General features: G+C 42.4%; 1 protein-coding gene across 2 annotated transcripts; it reads right to left on the reverse strand.

Annotated features, from left to right (window-relative positions):
- Positions 1–5,575: 5,575 nt before the first annotated feature.
- ATP23 (ATP23 metallopeptidase and ATP synthase assembly factor homolog) lies at positions 5,576–12,539 on the reverse strand. 2 transcript variants are annotated; one of them, XM_056339953.1, is made up of 6 exons: positions 12,302–12,539; positions 11,522–11,567; positions 11,334–11,415; positions 10,907–11,044; positions 7,097–7,180; positions 5,576–6,127 (listed from the first exon to the last, which is right to left on the reverse strand). In XM_056339953.1, the coding sequence occupies exons 1-6, from the start codon at positions 12,492–12,494 to the stop codon at positions 5,924–5,926; spliced, it is 747 nt and encodes a 248-aa protein (XP_056195928.1). In that variant the 5' UTR covers positions 12,495–12,539; the 3' UTR covers positions 5,576–5,923. The 2 variants fall into 2 exon arrangements, with proteins under 2 accessions (XP_056195928.1, XP_056195929.1); XM_056339954.1 differs by having other exon boundaries at positions 11,522–11,620; positions 12,302–12,434.
- Positions 12,540–12,638: the final 99 nt, after the last annotated feature.

Below are 12,638 nucleotides of genomic sequence, written 5' to 3' on the forward strand. Positions count from 1 at the left end.
CCTTAGTCCTCCTTTTGTTACTCATGTATTTATAGAAACATTTTTTATTGTCTTTTACAGCAGTAGCCATATTAGGTTCTAGCTGAGCTTTGGTGCTTCTAATTTTCCCCCTGCATAACCTCATGACATCCTTGTAGTTCTCCTGAATGGCCTGCCCCTTCTTCCAAAGGTCATAAATTCCTTGGTTTTCCCTGAGTTCCAGACGAAGCTCTCTGTTCAGCCAGGCTGGTCTTCTTCCCCACCGGCTCACCTTTTGGCACATGGGGAAAACCTGTTCCTGCACCTTTAAGTTCCTTCCTGAAGAATGTCCAGCCTTCCTGGACTCCTTTGCCCTTCAGGACTGCCTCCCAAGGGACTCTGTCAACCAGTCTCCTGAACAGGACAAAGTCTGCCCTCCAGAAGTACAAGGTGGCCGTTCCGCTGAACCCCTCCTTACTTGTCCAAGAATCCAAAACTCTACTATTTCGTGACTCCTATGCCCGAGATGGCCTCCAACCATCACATCACATTTTGTAGTTTTAGTTTTTGGTGTTGTTTAATTATTTTTAAACTATATCTTCACATAGGTCAATGCACTTTTTATTACCCACGTCTCTGGAATACTTTTTTTCCTTGATGTTGTTCACCTATCTTGATGGTGTTCACCTATCAAAATGCTAAACAAAAAAAAGAAGTCACTTTTATGCTTGTATATTCTAGTCTTTACGGCTGCATTTTCCATTTCTACAGAGATTTGACAAAGCTTTCTCAGCAGACAACTATATATATTCAAACAACGTGTTGGTCAAAAAGCAATTTAAATGCAAACCACACACACACACACATTCGTTAAAGTAGAACTTTGGTTAATAAGGTATAATGAAGGGATAGAAATATCTGCCAGAATATATGTGAGAAGTGTCATAAAAAAATTCAGCATCATACATCATACTGACTAAAACAGGGATTTGAAAAACAGCAAAGGTTAAGGGAATATTAACACACAAGATTATGCTGTTCCAAGGCATCTCTGATCCTCAAGGATTTTAGAAAACCCAGAAGGTCTATCTAGATTACATCAAAGAAGGGAAGCTTAGAATTCCGTGATGTGTAATTTTCTCCATAGGTATGTAGGGTATTATATCCATCTTTTTTCTGTTTGGATATTCAGCCATGCAATTATGTTGGTCATTCATGGAATTACCCCAAGAAAATAAGATTACTAAATCTCCATTTGAAATTCTGCAAAACTGTTGAAAGCACAGGTTTGGGCAATCTTGGCCAAGATGTTACTTCCTCCAAGACAACTAGGATGACTTTCTGGGGAATCTGCATTAATTCTTGGCCCCAGAAGCAATGGTACTTGTGGGTATGAAAATGCAGCCCACCCATAATCCAACATGAGCAGAACAACTCGGACAAATCAGGCTTGATCAGATCTTTCAGGCACTGCTTGGATACATTGCTTTGCCTTTTGTGAGGACAGTGCTTATGTTTGAATCTCTTTAAAGTGTTTGCTGCTGTTCAGGAAATGGTGACACACTGCTGCTGGCTCTGCACAGGGGACAGGAGAAGCAGCTGTCTTTCCTACCACTTGCTTCATGCAGCATGTTCTTGAGTGGCACCTTAGGAACAGGCCCATTGGGTTGGAGACTAATTACGTGACTGAATTCTTCTCAGGAGGAAATTACAGAATGACTGTCAGATCCAAAAGGTTCTAGGCACGTGAAACAAATAGGTGGATTGCAGAAGCCCAAAGGTGCAGTCAAACAAGAGCCCCTTCAGAGGCTGCTTAATTCTGGAGGTGCTCAGGAGGATCTTTGCCTTCCAGCCTGAGCATCCGTCAGACACTTGAAATCCGTGCATGTCCTGACCTTCCCTTACCTGAATAACTCAGTGCCTCACTCCTGCTCAAATCTCACCAAGGAGTCTGCTGCCCCACTGCAGCCAGATCTTGTAGTTTACGTATTGCCTGTAGCTTCATACAATGACAGTCCCATTGCCAGAAAATATATAGGGACACAGAACAGGAGAAGGCAACACTGATCATTATACCCAGTCCTTCACCACCAGAGACAACCAGAACATGCTCAGCAATTCATAGCGTAAAGGACTCAAGTGACAAAAGCTTTCCCATTGCTGACAAATGTCAGGCCTACAGTCAAAAGGCCAACATCCCAGCTGGGATATACCACAGTCGGGAAAGAGAAAGCCTTTGAGGTCCCTCCAATGAGTTTCATCCTTGCAACAAGAAAGACCGTCACTCAACATTAAATTCTCAGGTGATTCAGATGGCTGCTCCTTCCAGGTCTGCCTTTCTCACTGGCCACTCTGTCCCAGTGGTCACTATAGGCTCAGGAAGCCTAACTCCCTGCTAACACCCCAGTGTGCAGGGTAGCTCATACTACACAGGCATAATCATCTGCTTCAGATCTCATTTCCGAGGACCAGACACCCAGCCTTGCCACTGTCATCGCAGCTCAGCTCAGCACTGGACTTGGCACACAGGACTCTTCGTTCAGAGGCTGCAAATGTAAAGCTGTCCACTAGCACCTGAACAGCATGAAATAGCATCCAGCTGCTCAACAGAAATGCCAGTCATCCCTACCAAATTAAGCAAGGAAAATTTCATTTCTGATCCCAAATTTGGTGATTAGTTTAACCTTGAACATGTGAGTAAAACACACCAAGGTGGTACTATAAGGGTTTAAAGATCTCAATTTCATCAGCTTGTCCTAACTCAGCCTTACTCAGCTGATCACTATGCCACCACCCCACCACCCCCCAGTGCTGCAGGGAAGACAAGTGAGAACTAAAATCCGGAGTTAGACATCTTTGGGGGTAGACAGCATAAAAGAGGCAGAATAGCCCTTTCCTTTACAGACTTTGCCAATGCCCAGAAGAAATCCTGAAATACAAGATTACTACACTGAAATAAAATGCAAAAAAAGTGATCACACAACAACCTAGTTTCAGTTGACCCTTTTTGGAATCCTAAAGGACTTAACTTTTCTCATTTTGGGATGAAACTTTTTCGTAAACTTTTCATCCCCAGTATAAAGAAAGCCTATTCCTTGTTTGTTTATTTACTCTTCAGCTGTTTATATACCAACTTCTAATTTCCTATTTAAATTAACCATGACCATTTCATAACTGTTCAACCTTGTACCATGACTTAAATTCCCTTTCCCAATATATTTATGGAGTCATCACTTCCACTCTCATCCAGTTTTTCTCACTTTCTTTCCAAACCTCGTTGACAAAGAGAACTGAAGAAAGCAAATTGCACAGCACCAAGGAAAGCAAGAGCCGAACCACAAAACTGTGGTCCTGTGATGGGAATATTCTTTGGGGAGTGCCTGCATAATAACCTGGGCTGCAGGATCTGGGTGTTCAGGTCTCCAAGGACTGCTTTTGCATTTTACAATAAAGAATAAAATACCTGTATGAACACAGCTATTCTTCTAAGTCATTAAGCCTGAGCTCCAGGTTTTAACTGCAAACTTGCATGGTGACCTTACATGCTGTCTAAGACGATCCAGGTAGCAGGCAGCATTCTATTGCTCTTTCCAGGTAGGTTTAACTCAACAAGTAGCAGAGCAGAGTGTCTTTTGTTCAATGTGAACAAAACTTGATTGGCAGATTCTTTTGCTTAGGATCCAAGTTCCAGGCACTTGACCTATTGATACACCCGCAGCAATAAATTAAACATGCCTAGAATGGTTTTCTGACACTTAAGGTAAGCGAGCAGAACAATTCACATGGAGATTTTCAAACTTCTAAAAAGTACATGTATGCAAACCATCTGGCTGAGATGTTCCCAAGTTCATATTAAATTCTTTAAACATGTCTGGGGCTCAGTCACAATAAGGCCAGACATTAGTGACATGCCCCAGGTATTGCTATGAGAGCCAATGCTGTTTAACCTCTTCATTTACAACCTGGAAGATAGGAGTAGTGCAACTCCTGCAAGTTTATGGACAATACAACACTGAGTGGGGTGGCTGATAGACCAGAGGTTTGGGCTACTAATTAGAAAGAACTTGACATGGCAGAGAGGAACCTCATCAAGTTCAAAGGGATATGCCAACTGCTGCACCTGGGGAAGAATAACCACAGGCACCAAGACACAATATGATCAGCTAGCTGGTGAACACCAGTTTGTATGCAAGCAACACAGCTTTGCAGTAAACAAGGCCAATAGCCTGCTGAGCTGCACTAGGAAGGGTGCATTGCCAGCTGGTTGAGGGAGGTGATTTTCCACTCTGCTCAGCACTGGTGAGATACCTGGAGTGCTGGGTCCAGTTCTGGGCTTCCCAGTACAACAGAGACATGGACATGGTAGAGTAGCTCAGCAAATTGCCATGATGATAAACGGATCAGAACATCTGACCTACAAAATGGGACCCAGAGCTGGGATCCTTCAGCTTGGAGAAAAAGGTCAGCGAGATCTTACCAATGTGCATAAATACCTGCTGGAGCAAGGGTGGAAGCAGAGAAGACTGACTCAGTCTTTTTAGTGGTGCCAAAGGAAAAGACGAGGAAATCGGCACAAAAAGTGAAATACAGGAAACTCTATTTACATGTAAGGAGAAAAAAAACCCAAACCAACCAACCTGCAAGGGTGATCCAATGCTGGAACAGGTTACCCTGAGAGACTGTAGAGTCTCTGCCCTTAGAGATATTCAAAACCCAACTAGACACGCCCCTCAGCGACATGCTTTAGTTGACCCTGCTCTGTGCAGCGTGGTTGAAACAGCAGTGTCTCCAGAAGTCCCTTTCAACCTCAGCAATTGTATGCTTCTGCAGTTATGAAGAACTTTACACAGTGAAACTGACACCACTACCACTACTCAGACTTGACATCCTATGAAATTGAAAGCCTGTCTAAAATGTCTTGCACATATGAAACAGTAACAACCCGGCCACTGTTTCATCTTCTCTGAACCCAAATTTCCCACTCAAGTCTGAATCCAGTAACTGTAACAGCAGCTATGCCCACAAACCTTTGACTGGGGACTCACATCTCCATTACATCAGTGAACCCCACCAGTAGATGACTTGCACCTTCAATTTCAAGAGAGAGAAGAAAATGTGGTTCTCTTGCACCCATGACAATGAATATAATACTTTACATTTGGAAATAATGGAGGAATGAGATAGCTTCTCTCAGGATGAAGCTAGGAGCTTCTTGCTTTCCTCAGATGGACTTACCCACCTAACAAGCATAGCAAGAAGACCAAAAACTACACCCACATATTGAGCAAAGCTCAATCTGGTGAGAAGACTTTCACCAATGCTTATCCAGTTTGTAGTTTTGATCTGGTAAGCAGTACTGTTGGCCAAATTCCTAAAAAGACAAAGGGTTTTATCTGCCTGTGAAGTTAACATTAGATGAGCTGGAATTCCAAAAATTTCAGGTGGTGCTCATAAACAAATGCAGCAGTCTACTGAATTGTGGGTTTAGCATTTAACAAAAAAATGTAATTTTAAAATGTTATTAAAGCTAGAGCTGTAGTTTCATTGCCCATCTTTTGAAATGGAGTGATGAAGATCATGAAGTTTATGACTTCATAAATCAAAGATGGTGGAAATGTAAAGAATTTATGAAAAGATTTATTCAGCAACAACAAAACTTTCAGAAACCAAGTCCTAGTCAGGCTGAGCAGAATTAAATGTGCATTGAAATGTGCAGATCCTTATTTGACAAGTCACTTGGTCTACTAACTTATCTTGCTGGAATAACAGATGAGGAAAGACAGTTTTTAGTCTTGTTCATTTACTTTGTTTACTTCCGTGGAAGTTGGGTCCTGGAAAAAGCTTACAAAATTAACTGACACATTTGATAGAACTGCCCTTTCCACCAGCACTGTGAGCATAGACTGTAACTCCAGATGTTACAGAACAATCAGATATTAATATCATTTTCCATGGTTTTTTTCCTTCACAAATTAGCATTATAGCGATCTCTGTTCTGAAAGTCTCTATAAGCACGTTTTGCATCTGTTTTACTGTGTGGGATTCTTCCAAAAGGTTCCAGATCATTGAAGCAGGCATCAAAAACTTCATCCACAGCTTTTTCTGCTGTTTCTTTGCTAACTTTTCTAACAGCCAGAATGGAACGAATTGCTCTGTCTCGCACACAAGTCTAAAGTGGGAATTAGATAAAGGAAAATCTGTCATTATTAGTATAAATAACTTTTTTCCAGGTTTTGCCAAGTATTAACTCCTACTACACATGCAATAATTTTTTGTATCACAGAAGAGTCAAACATTGCAATGTAATAAGCATTAAAGTACATTTTTATTCCATCACGTGTTGACTATGTGTTCTAGTTTTCCATGTGCAAATAAACCATCAGATAAGTAAAAGACATTCCATAGAAAGGAATTAAAATATAGTTTGGCATTTTTTTAGGCATTGAGTATTTGTACAAATTGATGCAGACACAAGAAAATACGTCAGAAAGAAATAGACATAAATACCAGTTAGTATTTTTCCAACTGAAATATGCTGTAAAACATACAGGAATGACTCCTTTACTGGCCATCATTTTGATACCTCTATGGCAACTTTTGCTTACAGAGTTTGTCTACTAAAAGATTTTTAAAAATGTAAACAACCCAAGCTACAAGCTAACTGCCACTCTAACATGAGCAACTCCTAGGAACTCAACCTGTAGTCTTTGTTACTATTAAAAAAAAATTAATTCCTGTAAGACTTAACACACATGGTTATTTAGCACCTCTGCCAATCTCCTTCCCCCAGTTTTCAAAGACTTTTTAGAGTTTTACCCATTTAAAGTGGCTAAGGTATTCCCACTACATCCCCTGCAAAACCTTTTTTTTGCTTTGTTATTAACTATCCCTTGTCAGTGGTAATGGTCTATGATTTGAGTAAGTACTCAGGAATCTCACTCCAACAAAAATAACAAGGTGAAAAAAAAATTATCATGCACTGTTGAAGGTTATTAAGGTTAACTAAGAGAAAGCAGCAAGTCCATGTCATCTACTTCTTTCTCTGATGCTTTCAGCTATGAAAGTGTAAAAGACAGAGATCAAGTAGGTAAAGATGGCTCATAACAAATCACTAGACTTTAACATCTACAGTCTTTACCTGATGGTGTCCTTTTAAACCAAATTTAAACCTGGCTATTTCATTCATCAGTGTGCAGTCTCCACTGAGATTAGCAGCTCGAATCTATTGAGGAAAAAAGTGCCACATGATCAGAGAAATACACAGAAATACAAAGTCAAAAAAGCTTTAACAAATTACTTTCTTCAATATCTTTATGGTGACTGCTGGTACAGAATATTCCCAGGGCCACTTCTACTTATTAAGTACCTATTACTGTTTATATCCACCCTTTCAGCCTCAATGAACTGCAAAGTATCACTATAGAACCTCTAAGTTTCTCCAGGGACCATCTCACGTATTCCCAAAGCTTAAATGAATGATCAGAAGAGATCCTAAGTATGTTTTTATTTATATATATATATATATATATATATATATATATACACACATGTATATGAACTGCTGAAAGAACATGGAAAGTCATATTCTCCCCAACCTGTATCAGAAGGTGTTAGAAGAGCCAGAAAGAAAGGCAAATACCTTTCAAAGACTACATGCAACATCCAGAAGAGCAGTAACCCACCTGCTTTAGGAAAAGCCACATTTAAATGAGTATGTGTGGTAGGTGGATGCCAGGTGCCCACCAAGCCATTCTACCACTCCCTTCCTCAGCAGAACAAGTTTGGGGAGAAAATAAGATGGAGAAAAAACTTGTGGGTCAAGATAAAGGCCAAAAGATAAAATGAAGCAATAGCAAAAGTCACGCACACAGAAGTCAAGGAAAACAGAAGATGTTATTCTCTACTTCCCATCAGCAGGCGATGTTCGGCCACTTCCCAGGAAGCAGGGCTTCAGTACGTCCAGTGGCTGCTCCAGAAGACAAGTGTCATAAATAACTAATGCCCCCCTGCCCCTTTCCTCATTCTTTCTTTTACCTTTTCTATCTGAGCAGACATCACATGGTATGGAACATGCCACTGGTCACTTTGACTCAGTTGCCCTGGCTGTGTCCCCTCCCAAGAACCTTGCCCACCCCCAGCCTGCTGGTGAGGGGGGATGTTGCAGAGACAGCCCTGATGCTGTGCAAGCGCTGCTCAGCAGCAGCCAAAGCGCTGGGGTGTTGTCAACACCTTCTAGCCACCAATGCAAGCACAGCACTGTGGGGGCTGCTCTGTGGTTCAGCCAAACCCAATACAGTTTGGATGTTTTATCTTGTTAGCTGTCTTGCCCTGTGCGCTATAATTTCTTTTGTCTGCCAGCTGTTCCACACTCTACCCCATCAGTTAGGAAACAGAACTAAAACTAGACTTCCCATAATTAAGCACCAGAGTGAAAATAAATGCATGGAAAGTATGAACTGTAAGCATTAAGAAGCTGACAATAAAGACTGTAAATACCATATATTAAAAGAAGTATCGAAAGACCTGAACCAAACATATGATCTCAAGAAGAGCAAGAACATGCACAATCTAGATTTGTACATCTTCCCTAATTTTATGTTTGAAGTTTACACACTTAGAGGGGGAAAAAAAAAAAAAAGATAGTTAATAATTCAGCATTATTTTATTGGGTTTACATGGCAAGATGTTGGGGCAGAACTGCTGGGATGGTTTCTGTGCAACAAGAAAAAGGGCTGCCCCCATGTTGGACAGAGCCAGTTTCAGCTGGCTCTAGAGCTGACTCACCACTGATCAAAGCTGAGTCCATCAGCAGTGCCTGAGATACCTCTGTGATGATATATTTAAGAAAGGATAAAGAACACTACAAGGCAGCTGTGAGAAACAGGAGTGAGAAAAAAATTAGATAAACAGCCCCAGATACCAAGATCAGTGAAGAAGGATGGGAGGAGGTGCTCCAGGCACCAGAGTAAAGATTCTCCTGCCACCTGTGGGAATGACCACAGTGACACAGATTGTCCCCTTCCAGCCTGAGAAGCAGACAGCAGAGCAGATATTCACACTGCAGTTCGGGGAAGGCCCATGGCAGAGCAGATGGCCATGCCCTGAAAGAAGCTGCAGCCCATGGAGGGTTTTATGGCAGAACTGTGGCCTGTGGGGGAGTGACAGTAGAGCAGTCCATTCCTGGAAGATTGTACGCTGTGAAACAACACAGGCTGGAGCAGGTCTTGAAAAACAGCAGCCCATGGGAAAGATCCACATTGGAGCAGTTCATGAAGGCCTGTATCCCATGGGAGGGACCTCACACTGGGGCAGGGAAACAGTGTGAGTAGGAAGGAGCAGTAGAGGCAAAGTGTTATGAACTGATTGCAGCCCCCATTCCCAACCCCCCTGTGCTGCTTGAAAGGGAAGGAGAGGAATAAACAACAGTCAGGAATGAAAGAGCAAAGTTGAGCCTGGGAAGAAAGGGAGGTGGGGAGAAAGGTATTTTTAGTTTTATGTCTCACTATTGCACTCTGTCGTTAATTGGCAATAAATTAAATTAATCTTCCCCAAGTTGAGTATATTTTGCTCGTGACGGTAACTGGTGAGTGACCTCCACATGCTTATCTTGATCCATGAGCTTTTTAGTCTTTTTTTTTTTTCTCCCATCCTACTGAGGTGTGGGAGTCAGAGAATGATTTGATAGGTGCCTGGCAGCCAGCCAAGGTTAACCCTCCACAGTTATACAGAATGGCTTTAATGATACTGTATAAGGTTACTTCACTAAGTTTTATCTATAAAAAGATAAAGGTAATATGTGACTGCAACTCTCTTCCACAGCAAATATGAATTCAATTAATGAATTAAAATTAATTTTTTTGAAATCTTATTTTTTCTGTACCAAAATAATCATTTTGGTTCTCTCACATACTGGTTATAGGTGAAACCTGTGCACATCTTAAGTCTGGAATCAAATACATTCTCATTAAAAACAAGCAAACAAACAAAACCTAAAAGCAAAAAGAAACCCCAAAATAAAGCCACTATAATATTCTTACATATTTCTAAAAGCCACCCCATTCACAGAGTCACAAGAATGTCACTTCATAATATTCATCATAAGGCTAAGTCTTTCTGTGGTCAAGTGATACCAATTACATCAGAAATCAACTAAAAGCATGTGAATACACCTGACTCGTGTACACAAGAGGAATCCTTAATGGTCCGTGCTCAGTTTAATTTTACCTCCTAACGCATGAATTTTTAAGGCCTTTCAAGCAGCAAATTCCTACGTCCTTCAAGATGGACATGGAGTCATAACTAAAGTGTACTATTGGCAACACCACACCTAATCGAAAAATATGTGTTATAGCAGGGGTCCTCAAACTTTGTAAACAGGGGGCTGGCGCGTGGATTAAGTGGCAGGAAATCATCTGCAGCTGCTTGGTTTTCCCCCCCAACCCCGGCGGGGGGGGTTCTGTAAATACCGGGGGCCGGATTGAGGACCCTGGGGGGCCGTATCCGGCCTGCAGGCCGTAGTTTGAGGACCCCTGTGTTATAGGAAATTATAAGTTTGTTGTTAACCAAAAAAATCTAAACAAAAATCAAGTTACCACAGTGTTGTAAAAACTACTCAACGTACCAAGATTTGCAGGGGAGAAAAAGAACCCTATAAACATTTGATTAATGTGTGAACATACTTTCATCTCTAACTACTCTCATTTGTCAATAACCACTTCCTGTAACAGTTACACTCACAGTCATCACATTCTACTTTCACTGACTTATTAGTATCTGTGAAAACTACATATTTGTTTTCTGAATTATATTATTTAGGTTGACCTGACAGAAAGCACAAAATGTATTAACAGGATCAAATTAAATCTGTGTAACAGCCTACCTATTTAAACACGAATCCCTAATAACCAGCAGTAATTAATATAATGACAGTAGAAGCATTTTCTCTTACCTCTGAACATGCTAAGTGTTTGACATTTCTAAACCAGTCAACATGTGCACGGCAGTGATCAAAAGCATGAATCAATTCATGTGTAACCACCCGATTCATATGGGATTGGTGGCGAATGTTGTTCTGACACAGAACAATCTGTGGAAGAGAAGATGTAGATAGTCTTTTCAGCAAGTTTCAGCATTTCCCTTACTTCTCAGAGATCCAGCGCACACCACCCACAACAATTAGATTCTTTAGATCAGTGTTTTTCAACAGTAACAGCCTCATCATTTCGCAGTGTACTAGCTCAGATACCATGGAACATCTTTCATTTATCTTGCTTTCGTGACTAGCTCTAATATCAGCATTAGTAGATTTAAACCTAGTAACACAACACTAAAAGAACTGTGTAGTCTTTTTAAAGAGGACAATGTCCAGCACCTACCTGAGATGTGGCAGAATCAAAACCTCCACTGACACAGCCATCACAGTTTTCACAAGAAAAGTGCCGGTCATTGAAGACAGTGCTGAAAGGCCAAACAAAGAAAGTTATAGGGAAACCTTTGAAAAAGACCAGTAACTTCATGTAATAGTGATGTTACTACACAGAACAAGATTAATTAGTTTACATACCAACCAGATTGCTTCATAGCCTCAAGAAGAAGTTGCGCATATGGATCTAGAAAAACATTGCTGCAATCAATTTCTCCAGACAAAAGTTCTGAAAATCATCTATAATCAAAGTACAAAGATAGTATAAAAAAGCCCAAAACACTACACATGCAAATTCATACTCTGCAGTATTTAAATTCAGACTCTGCAGTATTTAACCCTAATGAAATGCAACTGGCAGCTGTTAGAGCTCTATCACTATGTAAAGTGATATAGAATCATGATAGATACAAAACTATTCAGGAATCATGTTACAATGTCTGTTAGTAATACACATAAGCAGATTGGCCTATTAGTGACCATTGTTTTCAATAACATTCACGGTCAATATTACGTAGTGAAAAGGGTACAAATGAACAAATCAACCAATCCTTTCAAGTTTTCACGAGAAAGGAGTAGAGAAAGGCTTTCTGAGAGGAAAAAAAACCCCAACATAGCCACTTCTGCAGTTGTATTTTCTTTATTTTCACCAAAATCAGCGCGTTCATCGAGCAGCAGCGCCGCCCCACGAACCGCTCAGGCCCCGTCCGGCCGCCGCAGGCCGGGGAGGGGAGGGGCCGGGCCGGGCCAGCGGCAGCGGGGAGCGAGCAGTCCCCGCCCCGAGACCCTGCGGCCCAAGGCCACCGCGCAAGCCACGGCGGGCGGTATCTGCAGAGAAGAAGGGCGTCCCCGGTTCCACCCGGTGCGCCTGCCACTGCGCCAAACCCAGGCTCGGCCCGGGCCCCCTGGGGAAGCGCTTACTCGTCTCCAGGGTCATCCTCAGCATCAGCTGGCACCTGTTGTGGAAGGTGAAGAGGCTGCGGACCAGGAAGCTCTGCGGCTTCTTGTTCCGGTCTGGAAAAAGCCGGTAGCCGAAGTCGTCCTCCTCCTCCTCCCCCTCCTGTCTCCCCACCTTCTCCTCCGCCGGCGGCGAGGCGGCCCCCCCCTGCTCCATGGCCCGGTCCCGCCGCCCGCCGCACCCGCCGGCCACCGTCCCCGGCGGCACCAATCACGGGGGCCGCTCCGCGCCACGTGACCGGGAGGGCGTGGCCAGGCAGCGCGGAGGGGCGCGGGCCGCGAGAGGAAGCGTGTCGGGCCG

Source organism: Falco biarmicus, chromosome 5 (genome assembly GCF_023638135.1).
Source record: "Falco biarmicus isolate bFalBia1 chromosome 5, bFalBia1.pri, whole genome shotgun sequence".
Classification (NCBI taxonomy): Eukaryota; Metazoa; Chordata; class Aves; order Falconiformes; family Falconidae; genus Falco; species Falco biarmicus.